The following is a 19,623-nucleotide window of genomic DNA, read 5'->3' as shown; positions in this document are numbered from 1 at the left end:
TATGAAAAAAAGTGAAAAGGTGGGCAAAAAAGTTTAGGAACCACTGGCCTAACAAGTGCTGTAATTTCACATCTGGCTTACCATATCTAAAAATTTTCATTGTTTGTGGCTTTTAATACTCTTTCATTAACTGTTTCTTTTTAGATTATTAGTTATAAGAAAGCCTAGATCAGAATGATAATAAAACAGATATGAACTATCTGATCTATCATTATTTCAATGTATTGTTGTTACATCAATTGTTTTACTTGAATTACACATGAATGAAAGAAAAAAACTGTGCTGATGTGGATTTTATAGGTATAGATTAATTAAATAAATTAGAAAGTTGATTTAGAAAATTTTATTCAATTTCATCAAAATTTAAAAAAATTTGCATTTAAAAAAAAAAGAAAAAGAAATGTAAATAAAGCACTAACAAAACAATTATTTGCTAAATCATCAGTTCATTATACTTCGATGACTTGTGAAACAATATCCTTGATTACCCAGATTTTTATATGTAATTATCTGAATTTTATAAATAGTTGTCAGACCTCTAAGTACAATGGCTTAGAAATTATAGCTTTATAAACATCCCTGGGTAGTAATAGTGTATATCATTAGCGTATAAGTTTTTTGAGATTGCACATTAAAATCAAACACCTTTGCAGAGTTATGTAGGGTAAAATAAAAATAAAAAATTTTTTGTGCTTTTTTTTATTACTTTATGCTTAATTATTGCAAATATTTCTCAAACATTGTGAAAATCTTTTTTAAAATAAGATTATACAAAATTTTATAAACTGATAAAGTTTTCTGGTTATAAATGGATAAATTTTCAAACGCCTAATAATTTATTTCTGTGTGAAAAGAGCATAAAACTCTCGAAAGTGAACTTGCTATCAGTGAACTTAAAACTTTTAAATCTTTGTATAACTTCTTGTGTTAGGAATCATTTTTCAAAATGAAGCTAGCTATTTCCAGTAAAAAGTTTTGAGTTATAAACAGAAATGGGGAACTATGAGGTTGAATGAGGTTGAACTTGTAAAATGGGAGAACTATGAGGTTGAACTATGAGGTTGAACTTGTAAAATGGGGCTTATTAATTAGGTAATTATATCTAAAGTGACAATTGAATTTCTACAAATTCTTTATATAAATTTTAAATCAATTATTGTCAAATTGATTTTATTATAGAATGTCTCAAAAAAATTTGCGTGCAAAGAAAACAAGAAGCCATACACTGAAGTGCGAACCGTGCTTGCATTGGTTAAAGTACACAGTAGGAAATTTTCACTTAAAAAAGCTGCTTCATTATTCATTATATCAGCAGCAACTTTTTACAGGAATATCCACGTCATAGGTGAAACAATTTGCAGTGGTTCAAAAACATGATTGCCTTGACAATTTGATAAAATATTGCCATTGGCAATATTTTATCATTCAAAGCCATTTCTTGCATGCAAAGAGCAGTTAAAAAGTATTTTAACAAATTACAAAGCAAATTTTATTAACAAAATTATTAACAAAAGCATTTTATGTCATTTGTAATATTTAAGCCAAATTGGTTTCTCTGGTATCAAGACAAGCAACACATATTTGCAGTTCCAGTGTTAAACAAGCATTAAAATTGATTGAAAACAATAAAAAATCAATTATACAGTTGGAAAATGCATCAATGATCCTGATAATTGTCTTAAACCAAACATAAAAATTAAAAAAACATTTGTACAAAAGCTGGAGTTTAAGTGGTCCAGACAATCCCATATACACAACACCTCCATACGATTGATGAAAGATAAGCAACTCATGCAGCAACTCACTGGCATGTACATTCTCACTATTAAAAAAATTCTAGGTAAGTCGTTCAATCTTTAGTTTAATCATGTATGCATTTATCTAATTATTCCAAAAAATAATTAAATAAACCTAATTATACAGGGATTTGGTGGCTCTAAAAAGGTCATGCAGGATTTTATTAAAAAGGCCTATATATGCAGGTTTTTCTGTAAATACTGAATGAAAAGGTCCATACATATGATTTTCACAAATTTAAACTTGTGAAAACCACTATACGATTTTCACAAGTTTAAGTTTCATGTCATTGCAATCATCAGGTGAGATACAAATATAACTTTTTTATTGAAATAATTATATACAAATGGAACTAGAGCTATATAAAAAGAACTAAAGAACTCTAGTAGTTTATAAAAAGCTAATTAAATTTTATATTTTTAGTTAAAAACTTTTTAAAAATAAAATATACTTTTTAACACAATTTTCTTATAAAACTCTCTTGTTTGGAGCTATTTAAGTGCAATTTTTTAACTTTTCAAATTAAAAAAATAATAATAATAAGTGTAACAAAGAAACTTTTTAAATATGAAAATTCGAAGAAACACAACATAATATAATATTTATAAAATAATAAAAAAGGAGATCTAAATATACACACTTATCCTGATTCACTCCCAACAAGGCTGCAAGCAACCACTATTAAATTGGGAGTTACTAGAAAAAAAGAATAGAGTTATAGAGCAAAAAAACAGTTGACAGAAAACTTAAAAAGTTGAAGGTTGTATGAGTCAGGTAAACATGAAGATGGGAGAGAGTTCCAGTTGAGGTTGAGGGTTGGGTTGGGTTGAGGCGAGGAAAAATACTAGACTAATAAAAGTTTTCGGAGCATGCAGGGACACATACAGTAAAAGGACTTTGATGAATGATGAGTCAAGCAAGAATGTGTTTTAGTTGATGGAACTAGAGATGATAGCTCCTTTGAGCAGCGACCATGGTAGTATTTGTAGAAAAGAGGAAGCATAGATCATCCAGGTCTTATTTTTAAAATCTGGAAAATGTTTGGGTAAAATATCCAGAATATATTTTCCCTTATTTTCCTCTTAATTTTGCTTTTAGCTGAGTTGTTTCTAAATTTTTGTCTAAACTTTTTATAATTTGTGCATGAGTGATGAGTAAAAAAGCATAAAAAACATATATATTACAAAAATATACACCTAAACTTGTATGTATGGAAAATGTTTAGGATATCGGGAAAAATTAAAAGTTGATAAAAAATATCCGGAATTCCAAAAATATCTGGAAAAAGATAATCCCTGAGAAAGGGATGCAACTTTACAACAATAGAAAAGAGGCTCAATCTTAGCAAATAGACTGGGTCCAACTACGTTTTTAAACCTTGTCTAGAATAGAGAGAGCATCATTAGAAAAACCAGCCCAAATATGACAACAGTATTCAGAGTGGCCAGGCAATTTTTGATTTGATTTCCTCTGATTTTTCCCTGACTACAATGAAATTTCCCTGACTTACCGATATAAGTATTGCATATTTAGTAATAAAAAGACAATAAATAAAATCACACAAAATTTACACAAATAATAGAAGTTTTCCTAAAATCTGTTTACATAAATAAATAAACACTTTAAAAAACTTTAAAAGATTTTTAGTTTCTAATACGCAAAAATATATATATATATTTGTTACTGAATCAATCAAAATTCCCAAACTTTTCAAATGACTTTTGGAAAATTTAACATATTCCCTGACTTTTCCCTGACTTTTTTGCATAATTTTGAGTTTCCCTGACTTTTCCAGGTTTTCCAGGTTGCTGGCCACCCTGGTATTCCATACAGGGATGAATAACAGATTTGTAAAGGTAGAAAACAGAATCAGGAGAGAGAAAATGGCAAGCACGATAAAGAGAAGCAACCTTAGAAGATGCTAATTTAGCAATCAATTGTATGTATGATTTCCATGAAAGGTCAGTAGTAAATGATAATCCAAGAAGACATAAAGAAGAGAACTCAGTAAGAGGGTTGTCATTCATTAATATAGGAATGTTAACAATACTGTGATAGTTGTTTGCAGCAAATAATAGTTTTGTTGGAGTTAAAATTTACAAGTCACTGTGAGCCCCAATCTGTTACAGAAGTGAGATCAGATTCAAGATCAGCTGCCTTTTCTAAGCGATCAAAGAGAGAAGACTTTTTGTCAAGACATAGGGTATGAAGTTGAGTCATCTGCAAAAAGAGCAACTATAGATGTAAGGTTGTCGGGAAGATCATTAATAAAGATAAAAAACAAAACAAGTCCAAGGATAGAACCTTGATGTACTCTAGAAGTTACTGGATATAAAGAAGAGTGTTGGCCATCAAGGATGACTTTAATAAAGCAGTTAGAAAGAAACAATTTGATAATCTCAAAAACTTTCCAAGATAAACCATATGAAACAAGCTCATGGAGAAGACCAGCATGACAAACTTTGTTGAAAGCCTTAGATATGTCAAGAGCAATAGCCCTAGCCTCTCTGCCTCCATCTTAGCAAGTCAGCCAGAGCAAGAGAATATATATATATATATATATATATATATATATATATATATACATAACACCTCATAAATAAAATTTTAAACAAAATTTAAAAATTATTATTTTAAGAACTAATAAGTTTTATTATTTAATATTTCAACTGTTAATATGTTAGTATACGTAGTTTATATATATATTAAAATAATTATTTCAAATAACGTAATTAGCAATATTATAAAGTTTTTTTGAAAGATGCTTTACTTGAGTAAGGAGATATTCTTTATTCATCTTTGAATAACAATATCTAATTCTTGCTTCAAGCTTATCCAAATTCTCAGCTCTCCAATTATTCTCGCACACTAGCCATTTTAAATCACCCCAAAAGTTTTCAATTGGTCTTGCTTCTGGAACGTTAGCTGGGTTTATATCTTTGGGTACAACTTTGGTTTTTTTCAATTTAAAAAAGTCGATGACCAACTTTGCGTAATGTGATTGAGCTAGATCAGGCCAGAAGATAAACTCATGTCTTTTTTATAATATTCTGATACTAGAGGAAGTAAAGCTTTTTCTAGTATTTCTTTATAAGTGTACTGGTTGATTGCCTGCTTACTGTGATGAATACAAAGAGGGCTTTATATTCCCCAGGGGCTGATGCAACAAGAAACTAAGAGCTTGTCCTCGTACTTTTTATGCAAATTGTATCTTACTTTGTCAGAACATTGAGAAGGATCAGCCGCATAAAACCTATCATTACCAGCTAATGTGCTATTGTTTAAGGTAAAATAGCTTTCATCATCCATAACAAAATCCAAGTTTTTATAATTTTCATACAATTTACCACATTTACAGGCTTGGTCAGGAAGCGGGAGCGATCACTCTCGATTACTGACCACGGAAATAATATTTAGTTGCAAAAAACTGGCCAGGTTTTGTAGTTGTTTTGAGAACATTTAAGTTTATGTATGTCCGAAAAAAAAAATTTTGTTTTACGGACATACATGGAAACATATATAAACTTGAATGTTCTCAAAATTCTTGGTGCGGAAGAATAAAAACAATATTCGCGAACACTAAAAACCCGCCAAATTGTTGAGTTGTTTTAAAAATTGTATTATTCGAAATTTGTTGTGTATATATATTTCTAGCAATAATTGTTATAAGGATATCAAACGAAATATTACTTTAATACTATGGCTCATTCTTGGAGCCACATCTGCAAAGCCATAAATCTTTAAAACTAATATTATTTGTTTATAAAAATAAATGTTTTAAATATATATTTTTTAAATTGTCAAAATTTTTGAATGTTTATTATGTATTATTAATTTTTATTAGTATATTCTTATTATTCTTTAAAAAGTATGTATTTTTTAAGTAAATGTAACTTTGTGCATCTGTTTTTTATTCTAATGTAATCTTTTAAAGCAATTTTTACAATCTATTTTGTAAATAAAAAGACTTTCAACAATAATTGCGTTTTCAATGAAATTGTTAATAATCAACGAAGTTATTAAAACTAATTATAAAATAAACATAAAAGAAGTTTCTGGTTACTAAACATAAACATCCATATGAAGTAACTCACCCTATATATATATATATATATATATATATATATATATATATATATATATATATATATATATATATATATATATATATATATATATATATATATATCAATTTTTAAATTTACTTAAATGCTCTTTAAGTACAATTAAATTAAAACTTAAAATTGTTAATGTAAGTTGTTACATATGAATACAATTTAAAAGTATAGTTTTTTTAATCAGTTTTGAAGTTTTTCGTAAAATTTTAATAATTTGTAAAATAAATAGTTGTTTTTTTACATGTTTCCATGTAATCAAGTTGCTCAAAATTTGACTTTAAGGCATATTGCTTAAAATTTCACTTGAAAAAAAAGTGCAGTTACATTTAGACATAGTGTTGTTACTTTTTTTTTAAGAAACGCTGCAAAAAAATTTAACTAAATTTCTTATTACATCACATTATTTGATAAATCTTTTTTTTTTTAAATTAAATAGGTGTTTGCTATTTGGACATATATACATATATATATATATATATATATATAATATATATATATATATATATATATATATATATATATATATATATATATATATATATATATATATATATATATATATATATATACATATATATATATATATGGGTAATTCCATGTCAAATCATCCAAAAAAATCAAAAAATGTCACCCTATGTTTGGGATTTTGCTAATTTTTTTATATGTTATATGGTTTATGAAAATTAAGAAAATTTGAAATTTGGAACCTCCAACCCCTTACGGTTCTTGAGATATTTAGGTTTCAATTTTCTTATTTATGCTGACTCAGCATTTGTTGCAAAATGTATTTTTGTCATTAAATAGCAATAATTAATGGACAAAATAAGGTATCATTCTGAAATTTGGTACATAGACAATCTTCCATATGGCGGATACAAATATTAAATTAAAAAAAATTTTAGATCGCGTTAAGTACATGTAAATTGAATAATAATGGCATTTATTTTGGGGTATTTTGACGGTCAAATTTGTGATGTCACCTTGATAATTTTTTTAAGGCATTAATATAACTTACAATATAGGTATCAAACTTCACTATTAATTAAAAATATATTACTGCATTTTTTGACTTTTCTAAATTCAGCCTTTCAAGTAAAATTTATTGCTAACTTATTAATGAAAAAATTAGCTATATCTTAATTTCTGGTTGTAAAAAGTCATTTTCAAAGTCATTTTGAAGGCAATAATAGATGTATATAAATATAAATTCTAAATTTTTTGTACTTGGGGTAGTCCCCCCCGCCCTCCCAAAAAAAATGAAAATTTTCCTAATTTTGTAAAAAGTTATTTTTAAAGTCATTTTGAGAGCAATGATAATTTTTTAGGTATTTATAAATATTTAGTGGGGTAGGCTTCCCCCTCACCCGCCCTACCATGAAAAAAATATATATATATTTTGCTAATTTTGTTATACCAATAAAATAAGGATTGCTTTCTTAAAATTTTTCAATCAAGCTTTTGGATGCCAGCTAGGTTGGGGGTCGCAATTAGGCATATTACCAAATCTTTCCAAAAATGTTTTAATGAAAATATATAAAGACAAGTTACCAAGAGATTTTTATTTGTGTGGCCAAATTGTGCTAATTACACATACAATTATATTGTAACTATATTTAAAAAAATTATATACAAGTATAAAAATAATGACGCAATAGAAACTTTTTCTAAAAATCTTGATTATTTTGTTCAATAATTTTTGCCAACTCAATTTCTGAAATTTTGTATACACGACCATTTGTTGTAGATGGCGGATCAATGGTACATAAAATATGATTTGATGGGACCCAACACATATCTTCTCGTGCAGGCCAAGAAAAACTTGGACTGGGACCATGTGGGTGCATAAATTGAATTTTATAATCTCCTTCTCCTTCATCTTTTTTGTTTATAATTCCAATCCACCAAAAGCTGTCATACATGCAAGCTACATAGTCCATATGATTATAAATAACTTGCTGCACAACCAGCTCATTTGGTATCTGCACAAGCTTAAATGTCTGAACATCAGTTTGTTGACTCATCCTTTTAAAAGAAATTGTATATTTATCAATTGGTATAAAATGGTGAAAGGATCTTGTTCCTGGCAAGGTTCTTCCCATAGTAAACCTTGGTTGCAATGATGATCGTACTTCATTTATTTCTATTTTTTAACTAAAATAAATTGAATGTTTTTTATATTGGTCACACAAAATTCAAATCTTATCTACCTCCAAAATCTGTCCAGTCACTGTTCTTTTTAAACTAGCTTGTGCAGCTAATCGTTTTATTGTGCCGCCAATGCCATCACAAGCAGACTTACCATGGCTAGTAGCAAAAAAAACCCATTCAGCATCAATATCAAAGTCTTCTTTGTGATGACAAAGATTAATAAAGTTTTTAAAGTTTTTATATTGTGCTGCACATCCATCAGTGAAGTATTTAATATTACTAATCTGTAGAATGTTTGCCTTAATGTAATTGGTAATGAGCTGTTGTATTTTATATACAAAGTATACATCATGCTCAGCGTCATCAGAAAGGATGCAAAATGACTTTAATAGTAGTTTATCATTTGATTTATAGTAAATAATAATAGGGTGAAGTGTACATTTTGGTTTATTCCAATGGTAACTTTGCACCTCATCCTGAACAATAAATTGGAAGTTCTCTGCAAAGTCACCCAATACTATACACTCATTTTGATTTAATAACTCTTTACAGTCTTTGAGATACTTGGCTTGACTTTTAGCTATAAGTGAATGAGATGTTAATTTATCTATTTTATTGCATATAAGGTTGATAACATCTTCAATATTAATTTTTTGATTGATTAGCGTAGTTCTATCTGTATGCTGCCATTGGTTTATTGTTATTTTTTTATGGCTGTTGTCAAACTTTGCTGTTAAGAATTCTTTTAAAGCAGCAATACCAGGGCATAACGGACATCGATGTAACATGCACTCTACATTATCCCTATTGCAAACAATCATTTCCATCAAATCTCTATAGTCTTTGTCAATTTTAAGAGCATCAGTTAACAATGTCTTGTGTTTTTAGAGTTATTGCCATTGATAGCAATATCTTCACATTTCCTATGAAAAAAAGGAAACAATCATTTCTAAAAACTAATATCAACTCACCATCATTGTAAAGAACAAATGAGTGTAATTGTTACTTTATAAATGTACCTAATTTTTTTTAAATTTATTTAATTACTATTTTAATCAAAATAATAAACTGTTTCATTAAAATAGTTTAAAAATTACCTTTCACATTTTTCTTTCGATTTCCATGTTTTTTATATAGATTACAGCATTTCTGAAATTTTCTTTCAAATGCAGCTCCAAAGTATTCTCTATGATAATAGCAAACTGTTGTAAACAATTTTTCACAATCAAATAAACCAGCTCTCCATAATAACTCTTGTTTTTCAACACTTGAAAACGCTGATAGATCTAAAAGACCTTGTCTTCTTGTTAAACCTTGCTTGTGGCAGTCAACATTACATTCTAATCCAATAGAACACTTTTCCATCATTTAAAGTTTTTAATCTATTTGAAAAATCTGATTTTTATATATTTTACTAAATAAATTTATTTAGAAATACCATGAACATTATTTGGTTTATAGAAAACTCTTATTACAAATTATTTGTTAGGATGTGTCATATTATATGACTTCCTTATATATATGATTAAAAGGTAATTAAATTTTATTTTATTTACCAATCATATAGTATCATTCATAACATTCTTTAATTAGTTAAGCAAATATAAAATTCCTGCAAAGTAACAGTAAACTAATATTTACAGAATGAAGTCTAAACAGAAGCAATAAAATAAAAATGGGGGAGGGGAAGGGAAGCCTCCCTCAGGTACCAAATATTTATAAATATGTATACATTTATCATTGCCCTCAAAATGACTTAAAAAAAACTTTTTACAAAATTAGGAAAATTTTCGTTTTTTTTGGGAGGGCGGGGGGGCCTACCCCAGGTACGAAAAATTTAGAATTTATATTTATATACATCTATTATTGCCTTCAAAATGACTTTGAAAATGACTTTTTACAACCAGAAATTAAGATATAGCTAATTTTTTTATAATTAAGTTAGCAATAAATTTTATGCTGACTCAGCATTTATATAAGCTTTACTTAAAAGGCTGAATTTAGAAAAGTCAAAAAATGCAATAATATATTTTTAATTAATAGTGAAGTTTGATACCTATATTGTAAGTTATAGTAATGCCTAAAAAAAAATTATCAAGGTGACATCACAAATTTGACCGTCAAAATACCCCAAAAGAAATGCCATTATTATTCAATTTACATGTACTTAACGTGGTCTAAAAATTTTTTTAATCTAATATTTGTATCCGCCATATGGAAGATTGTCTATGTACCAAATTTCAGAATGATACCTTATTTCGTCCATTAATTATTGCTATTTAATGACAAAAATACATTTTGCAAAAAATGCTGAGTCAGCATAAATAAGAAAATTGAAACCTGAATATCTCAAGAACCATAAGGGGTTGGAGGTTCCAAATTTTAAATTTTCTTAATTTTCATAAACCATATAACATATAAAAAAATTAGCAAAATCCCAAACATGGGGTGACATGACCTGGATGATTTGACATGGAATTACCCATATATATATATATATATATATATATATATATATATATATATATATATATATATATATATATACATATATATATATATATATATATATATATATATATATATATATATATATATATATATATATATATATATATATATATATATATATATAAAGTTATTTAATATAAAGGAAAGTTTTGAAGCTCTTAGATATTGGTTTACTAGCTCTAAATATTTTCGCTTCAGTTGTCATTCTTACAAACTCGTTATACTTAAGGTTACTTTTTTCTGTTTTAAATACTAATTAAAGTTAAAAAGCCCACTCACTAAACATTATCAGCGATATTGTGAATCAGTTCCGCTTTCTCCTCATAAAGTATTTTTAACCTTTTTAGTTGATTTCTATCTAATTAATTTAATTTCTACAGTAACTCAATGATTTAATTATTTGATTTGTTCATCTTAGAAGAATTGCTTCAAATGTGTTAAAATTTTCATGCGAAACATAAAATCGTTATTAAAAAAATTAACTTTTTTATTTATAAAATAATTTAGCTTAAATAAAACTAAAGCTAGCGCTAGTTTTATCAGAATCTTTTTAGACTTTTTGGGGCTGGGGACTATTTTTATATTGGAGGCCTTTTTATGTGCTAGAGCGTAAAAATGATAAAAAAAAGTCTTTTGACTATTTTGGGACCCATAACATTCTGGGGCCCGGGGCTATAGCCCCCTTTAATTCCAACCCTCCTTAATCCAGCACTTGAAATAAGACACGAGTATATAAATAAAAATTATATAAAACTCTTTAATAAATAAAAGAACATTTGTTTCCTTATTAAGCAATCGTAAGTTGTTACTTTATATAAAAAATATCGCTTAATTTTATAAAAAAATTATAAAAGAGCGATGTTTTGAAAATATTTGTTCTAAACGTAATTTATTTTGCTTTAATATTTTTCGCATTAGAAGTTATTTTCTTTTTCTAGTTTATTTTTTTACGTAATTTTTTTACGTAATTTTTTTTTTAAATATTCTCAAAACGACTAAAAAATCTGGCCAGTTTTTCACAACTAAATATTATTCCCGTGGTCAGTTATCGAGAGCGAACGCTCCCGCTTCCCAACCAAGCCTGCATTTAGGATGCATAGCTTTCTTCTACTGATGGCTACAATCTGGACAATTTGTTTTTTTGAAAGTTCGAATTTTAGTCATTGTTTTTAATACTTGGGAAATTCGAGTTTGACTACAGTTAAAAAATTGAGCTACTTTCTTTTGGGAGCACCCTGACTTATTTTCAAAAATGCAGCAATCTTTGGAGTATTTTCTTTAGTAGCTACCTTATCGATTCGACCACTTCCAACTTTTCTTTTTAGAGATCCATTCTCCAATTTTACGATTTTATCGTAAGCAGTTGATCTGGGTAAACCCCATTCCATAAACTGTTTAGCAACAAACGCTTTGCCATTTTCTCGATTTTTTTGGAAAAAAATTTCCATAATTTTTTCGAGGTCCTTTACTTTGACCATTTTATTTTTAAAATTTAAATAATATTTTTAACTTAATAAAATTAAATTTAAATAGATTATAAAATCCTCTTTCAAATAAGTATAAAGGTTTTTTGCGTGCATGAAATAAATTACATAATAAATGCAATTAAAATTTGTCCAAAATTTTATTTATAGGGTGTTATATATATAGTAAAAACTTATTACACAGGGACTAAAAAGTTTCAGTAAGTCTTTTTTTTTCATCTGAAACTTTTTAGTCTCTGTGTAATAAGTTTTTAACATATTATTTGCTCTACAATTATATAACACGCTTTATTGAGCATTCTTACTGGAAATATTAACACAATTCCTACAATATATATATATATATATATATATATATATATATATATATATATATATATATATATATATATATCCTCCATATCTCCTTCCACACTTTCGACTCAAATCTTTATGTTAATAGAATTGTCACAAAAATTGCTAATTAATAAATTAAATAAACTTTGGCATTACTATGTTATATATTTCAGTTACTAAATTAGTTATAAGTTTAGAAGTGCTTACTTTCTTATGTTGTATTCTAGCTTCAGTGGTATGTTTCTCTAAGAGACTTAATGTTGGACTTGCTTTTGCACATAATGATGGCAAGTATCTTACCAATGGTCTGTAGATAACAGTTGTCTTTAATTGAAATTTGTTGCACAGACCAGCTCTAAGTTGCATTTATGTATACAACTTTTAAACTACCTATTTTCAAAAAGATTTACACATATCAACAATATTTATCATTATGTGTGTTCAACATAATTAAAATTTAAGCACTAAAAAAAATAATGACATTTTTTTACAATATTTGCACCAATATTTTTTTGATGAAATGATATTGAAAGTGTAAATCCACTTTATAAACTAAATCAAATCACTTATTATACCACTGGAGGAAAATATGAAAACACAATAAATAAAAACTCTAATAGAAACACCAAAATAAAACTAAAATAACTCAAGTATCCAAACAAAAATAATAACTACTCCTAATGAATTTATTAGGCTAACTTCTTAGGCTCTTCTGAAAAAAAATAAATGCAAGAGCCCTCATACTAAAATCTCTAATTCCCAATAATTATATAAGGCACTGTTCATCTGTACAAACGTTCACATGTAACTGTTAAGTCTTTTCCTAAAAAGACTACAATTCTCCCATAAAAGCTCATCACCATAGAATCCCAAAAATGCAAAAAATTAAACCATCTACTTACATCCTCCAGAGAAAAATCATTTTCAAAATGCCTTTACTGCACTCTCTAACCAAATGACAGCATTCTTAAATCTGTACATTTTTATAGCACTAAAAATGATTAACTAACCCAAACACTCTATACTGTTCACATAACAAGTAAAAAAAAAAATTTTTTTTAATCTGTTTTTGGAAAGTCTTAAAAATTCTCATTCTTATTAACAAAATGTGCAAATTCCTTATTTCTTGAATTAAACATAACATCTTATTTTCCCTTTGTTGAAAATTTATAAATTCTTGCAAATAAGGTCATCAATAAACATTTCCAGCCTTATTCTGGATGACTGGTGAATTTTCTACACGGCCTTTTGTATCTTTACCAATCGATGTGACAAAAATGGTGCCTTGCTTCTGTTGTTTGCTCACTGTAAGTACCAAATGATGATTTGGCTTGTGATACAAAGTCCTTAATCTAGAAAAATACTGCATGTACTTCTAGTGTGTCACTACCAATAGGTAAAGCAAGGAAAGAATCTATATTTTATATATTCATTATATCTTATGTAATATTTATATTTACATTATATAATACATTATGGTAAATAATCCATAAGCACATTATGACTGTTTATAGGCTTAACCCTATACTGCTATTAAATCATTTGGCTCTTTCATTAGGAGTAGAGTTCTATTAATAACAATTGAACTATACAATTCCCTGGAGCGTGTTTTTAGCCAATAGAGTTGCTAGGATTTTTCAATTTGTTTGACATTGGCAAGTCACTTTATTAGTGAATAACAAAGGCATATTGTTAGCATTGTAATGTCTTCAATTAATATCTTATTATTTTCTTGACAGTGGTTCCGTTTTCAGTTTCATGTCTGTCAATTACCATAACAAGTTTTCCAGCTTAAATATGACTCCCGCAAAATTTAAGCAACACCAACAATTTTTAGAAAAAAATGTGGATATAGAGACAAACATGCACAAAATATTATACCCAAAAAACAAAAACAAAAAAATATATATATTATAAACCAATATGCATCAACTTTTTCTTTAAACAATGAGTCCAATTTATTTCCAAAGCAACTTTATCAAATTTTTGAAGTGTTTTGATGATTGGCAAGGCTTAAAAAGCTGAGTCCTTTTGAGAAAAGGTCAAGGTTTTTTAGCATTTTGTAACAGTCATTCACAGCAAACTGTCCACCATAAAAGTGCTGTTGCTGAATTTGCAAAGTTTTCAACCAATCACATAATTTAAGTTAAATGTTGTTGAGAATTGTTCATAAATAATTACTCCACTCCAAGTAAAAAAATGAAGTTCCATAGGTGATATTAGATCCAAAATGAACTTTGCACTCTTAAGCTCTAAAATTGGTTCATGAATAACATTTACAAATTTTTGGCAACCTTAACATTGGAGCCTGCTGCACTTAATTCCTTAAATGATTGCTTCAAGGAATTAAATGTCCTGAGATTGCTGCATTGAAAAAGATTTTAACTTCCTTGCACCATGCACAAGGATGAGAAAAGGAATGTGTTTGCAGTTCATAAACAATATATTTTTACTCTGTGTCATCATGGAAGTTTTTTTCCTGCTTTGTTTCAAGAGAATAAATTCCCAAGCGAACTTTTAAGAAATTACATCCACCATTGAAATTCAATTACACGCTTTGAAAACTCTTTTTGTGTCAAAAAGATTTCTCCAATGAGATCATTCAGATTCTAACAATGTTCAACAATACATGTTAATTTTTTTGAGTCAGAGGATAAGAACACCATAACCACCATTTGGCCAAAGTGGTCATTTAAGTTCTTGAAATTTGTTCATGATTTTTATCTCAAAAACTCTTGTCGATGATATATGATTTATTGTAGTTGTCAGCTTATTCCACCGTAAGATAATCCAGTATTTTCTTGAATTATGACAAGATCTTTTGCTGGAACAGTGACATCCTTGAAAAGCTATCTAGCAATGAAAGGTTTTAAAAATTAAAAAAAAAATCTTTTTTTTTGGAAAAAGGAAATCAAACATTAATCTTAAAGCTGTCTAGGAAATGAAGAATTTCTGTTAGAATATTTCTTTCTTTTACATGTTATTGGAATATTATAGAGCATCTACTTTGTATTATTAATCATCTTTCCCGCTATAAAAATGTAAAGTTTTAAGAATGCTCTCAAATGGTGAATAAGTGCAATAAAAGCAATTTTGAAAATGATTTTTATCTTGAGGATTTAAGTAGATGATTTGATTTTTTACATTTTTGGGATCCTATGGTGATAAGCTTTCATGGTTAACTTGTGGTTTTTTCAGAGACAGACTTAACAGTAAACTTTTATAAAGTCTCCTATGATGCAACATAATAGCTAAACAGTGTAAAAATTTATATACAAAATAAATAACAACAACAGAATTCCTTTAACTGCAATGTTAGGTAATGTTAGGTAATGTTAGGTAAACAATATTACAGCTACTCAATTAACAATACAACACTTATAAAGACTTCCTAAAAAAAGATGCTTTAGAAAGATATTAATGCACTGGAATCAACTTCAAAATAAACAAAAAACAATCCCATTTTGCAATAGTAAAGATATGTTGTCAAAACTAAATTAAAATACTACTTGTTACATCAAAATAGAAACAACGATTGTATCATTGGTGATAAAAGATTTATCACCATAGAAAATATATGAGATGTGATATAAATATGAAGGTTGTTATTAGTAATAGCAACCTTCTGTATGTGTATTAGTTGTTTTTATTTTGCTCAAGGTCGCTCTCTTTGATTTAACCAGGCTTTGAGAGTGAACCATCCAGAATATAGACTGTGCGTATATTATTAGTAATAACATGCTTATGCAAAACATCTATATTTCTGGTAAATATATTGCTTTATGCTGTTGTTGTTGTTGTTGTTGTTGTTATAGTTGTTAATAAAAGAAGAATGCTAACAATACTGCATCAAAAATAATAAAGTGAAGTTAATATTCTTACTATTCCTCTGTTAAAAATATTAATTTTAGTTGATTTCACTTACTTTACTTTATTAGTACGACCTTTTAACTCGAGCAGCATTAGATTTAGAAAAAATGTTTGTTTTTTCTCAAAATAAATATGTACGAAAAAAGTAGTTCATAGAAATCCGACATGCGCTTTATTTCAAATTTGTCCGACAAAAAATGTTAAGTAATTTCGACAAAAATATATTAAATAATTTTGACTATGCGGATTAAGTGGAGTAAGCATACGGCCACTGGCGAAGGAAAAAGAGGAGGGGGCGGAGAGGTTGATATTCCCCAACCCCAACCAAAACGTTGGGGGAATAGCGGTGGATACTACATTTAGCCTTCCCCCTTTCCCATTTCCAAACAGGCTTAAAAAAACTGTTATAATAGCTAAAGCGAAATGGTCATCCTTCAGTCTGCAATGACTATTACAATTAACCAGCACCATGGAAAAGTATATCTATAAAAATTTTACGATAATATTGCATCAGCTCTTTTTTAAAAGAATGTGTACTGGCAAATAATGAAAACCATTTTTCATCAATGATTTCATAAAATGATTTTTCATCAATGATTTCATAAAAATCATAAAAATTTTATTAAAATGGTTTTTAAAAAACCACTCCAAAATGACTCCGTGAAATGGGGTTATTGCGCTGGAAAACATGTTGTATGAAAGGTATTGAATATACACTATCGACAATCGCAGTATAATAGAAAACGCGCGTCATGAGTAAGGCTGTGTAGAGTAATCGTATGCTTATTTTTAACAAAATTTAATTTTGTACAATACAATAGAACGACTAAAATACGATAGAACGTAATACAATTTTAAAATTCAATAGAACGCAAAGTTTGAAAAAAAATAAAGATGAAATTTTCTTGATAACGTTTAGGTTATTCAATATTTTAATTAACTAAACGTTATCAATTAAATTTAAAAATTATTTTTTATTCAATTAAAAAAAAATTAAAAAGTAGATGTTTTATCTACTTTTTTAATTTTTTTTACTTATTTTAATGATAAATTATTATTATTATTATTAAATTTCAGTAATTATAATATCAATCAAATTAACAATGACTTCAAAGCGTAGGCGAATCGAGGATTTTTACCAACCGAAACTTACCGCACTAAGTGTTAGCCAAATGTGAGTACAACTATTTCAGTCAAATAAAGTAGTAGTTAGAACATCCATTTGATAAAATCAAAAAATAACACCTATTATTTAGACTTAAAATTTAATATGCTATGTTCACCCATACATAATATTTTTTTTACTTACAGACAGGAGTCAAAGGATCAGGCCGGTCTTTAGATCAACCTGGTCCCCCAGCGAAATAACGGATGTGGCCTCTCCAGCCTATCCTTTTCCCCTCCCACTCGCAAAAAAAAAAATCTGTATGTAATTCCGGTTTTTTTAATATGCATAATAAATGCCACTTATAAGATCCAAAACCAACAAGTAAATGTGATAATTGAAGTAAGGTAATCCAAAGAATAAGAGTTGGACAATCAGATCTATGTTTTCTACATATAACCAAAACACTACAGCAAGGTAAAAAGAAATATAGATATTTCTAAAGTATATATAGTTTTCATCTAGGTCACATTTTTACACTCATAAGTTGATAAACTATTTTGATATTTTGTGGCAGCTTTTTGAATCAACAAAATAAACAACCAAACCTTTAACGTTGATACCTTTTAGATGGATATTTTCAATTTGAAGAACGGCTAGAGCTGACAAGCGTTTCTGTTCACTACTATCCCTGTAGCAGTTTTTCACTTTTTTTTTAAATTGAAAAGAATCTTTATCCAATACAATTTGTAAAAGTTTTTGTGCTTGCGATGTAGTTGCAACAGCATCCATATTTGGAAGCAGGGATGCGGAGTCCCAAAAAAGACTCCGGATTTAAAAGTCACAAAAAGATTAATTCTTCCTAGTTTTTGGTATCCAGAAGCTCTAAAAATATAAAAAAAATTTATGAACTTATATTAGGAAAAAAATTTAATACTTATAGATAAGGAGAACAATCATCTTTTGAACTCGGAGTCCTTAGGTATAATGGCGGCAAGGACTCCGGGGATAGTAGAGCAGAAGTATGCTTTTCCCTTCTCAAGCTTAGCTAAACGTAGATCCATGATGATATTGACCTCAGCCATTATTTTTACTCTTCCAGTAATGTTTTATGCCTCAATAGACGTCAATCTATCATGTTGGCTTTTAAGCACTCTTTTTCGTTTTCAAATTTGTCAAAACTTTATATAACCTCTTATACAAAAATAGACAGAGAGCTAAATAGTTCATTTAACACTGTTAAGTCAATTTTACCGGCTTAAGTACTTTGTTCACTTTGTTGAACCTTTCAATAATAGTGTTCCTGATGACTCTTATAACGGCTGTCTTCACCTGGTCCATTTTCATGAAAAGTCCACTAGCTGCTACTATTGTTTTTGGCTATTGCGTTTTGTGATTATTCATTTCTTTTAAGGTGGCTACCAACTATTTAAATAAAATCTTTAAATGAACCCTTATACCCCCTCCCCCCATATTTAAATACTTCAATTGCATTGGAATCAAATAAGACAAAAAAGTACAAAAAATTTATAATTTTAATATTACGTCATTAATTATGTGCATAATTAACTCAAAAGTAGCATATTTTCTAACAAGGATAACTAGTTGCAGAGTTTTCTAAATTAAGTGAAACTTTTAAAAAACCTTGCTTCTTATATGAACTGTGTGCTGAGTCAAAAATAAAACTGATATTTTTATTTAATTTTCTGAAATTTACAATTTAGTATAAATCCCTAAAAAATGGCGCCATTGACCCAAATTTTAATTTGAATGGGATACCATAGTATATATATTTTTGACTCAGCACATTCATCTAACTAAGTTTTATCTCTGTAAAAAATTTGAAAGAAAAATATTGAAAAAACCAAAGATATCTTTGTTAGAAGGTAGAAAATCTTTAAATGGAGAAAAATGCATTGGAAAAAAAATTTCAAAAATAAAAAGCTACAAATTTAAATATGGTCTGATTTTAGTACTTTTGACCAATGTCATTTAGCTCAGGAATAACTTAACAGTGTAGATAAGAACTTGGTTAAGGCACAGTAAAAATATGGAGAAAAAGTGCATATTAGTTCTGGAGAAAAAAATTTCTAACTGTCACTAAGGCCGTTGCTAAGGAACTTTTGGATGTTTACCCCTTTTTAAGGAACAAAATTAGAGCAAACTTATAAATTTTTCTTCCGTTGTTATATATTTTATTGTTTATAAAGGTTAAAACTTCTAAAAAATAGAAAGAAAAAAAAAAATTTTCTTT

At 27.9% G+C, this 19,623-nt stretch overlaps 2 protein-coding genes across 5 annotated transcripts in view; both read right to left on the bottom strand.

Moving 5' to 3' along the window:
* Positions 1-12,264, bottom strand: part of LOC136072099 (transmembrane prolyl 4-hydroxylase-like) — a 116,997-nt gene extending 104,733 nt beyond the window's left edge. The window contains exon 1 of the mRNA XM_065820391.1: positions 12,233-12,264. The gene's annotated coding sequence lies outside the window, so the exon portion shown is untranslated. The remainder of the gene's footprint in view (positions 1-12,232) is intronic.
* LOC136072098 (mitochondrial inner membrane m-AAA protease component paraplegin-like) overlaps positions 1-16,466 on the bottom strand; it is a 69,890-nt gene extending 53,424 nt beyond the window's left edge. The window contains exons 1-2 of one of the 4 annotated variants that reach the window (XM_065820387.1): positions 16,320-16,466; positions 12,602-12,784 (exon numbers count right to left, since the gene is read on the bottom strand). In XM_065820387.1, coding sequence (XP_065676459.1) covers positions 12,602-12,760 — 159 coding nt within the window. In that variant the 5' untranslated portion in view covers positions 12,761-12,784; positions 16,320-16,466. Of the gene's footprint in view, positions 1-12,601; positions 12,785-12,885; positions 12,974-16,276 lie in introns of those variants that run through there. The other 3 variants (XM_065820389.1, XM_065820388.1, XM_065820390.1) reach the window with 3 other exon arrangements.
* Between the last annotated feature and the right edge of the window lie 3,157 nt (positions 16,467-19,623).

Source organism: Hydra vulgaris, chromosome 15, assembly GCF_038396675.1.
Source record: "Hydra vulgaris chromosome 15, alternate assembly HydraT2T_AEP".
NCBI classification, from domain to species: domain Eukaryota; kingdom Metazoa; phylum Cnidaria; class Hydrozoa; order Anthoathecata; family Hydridae; genus Hydra; species Hydra vulgaris.
This window is presented reverse-complemented; position numbering and strand designations above follow the sequence as displayed.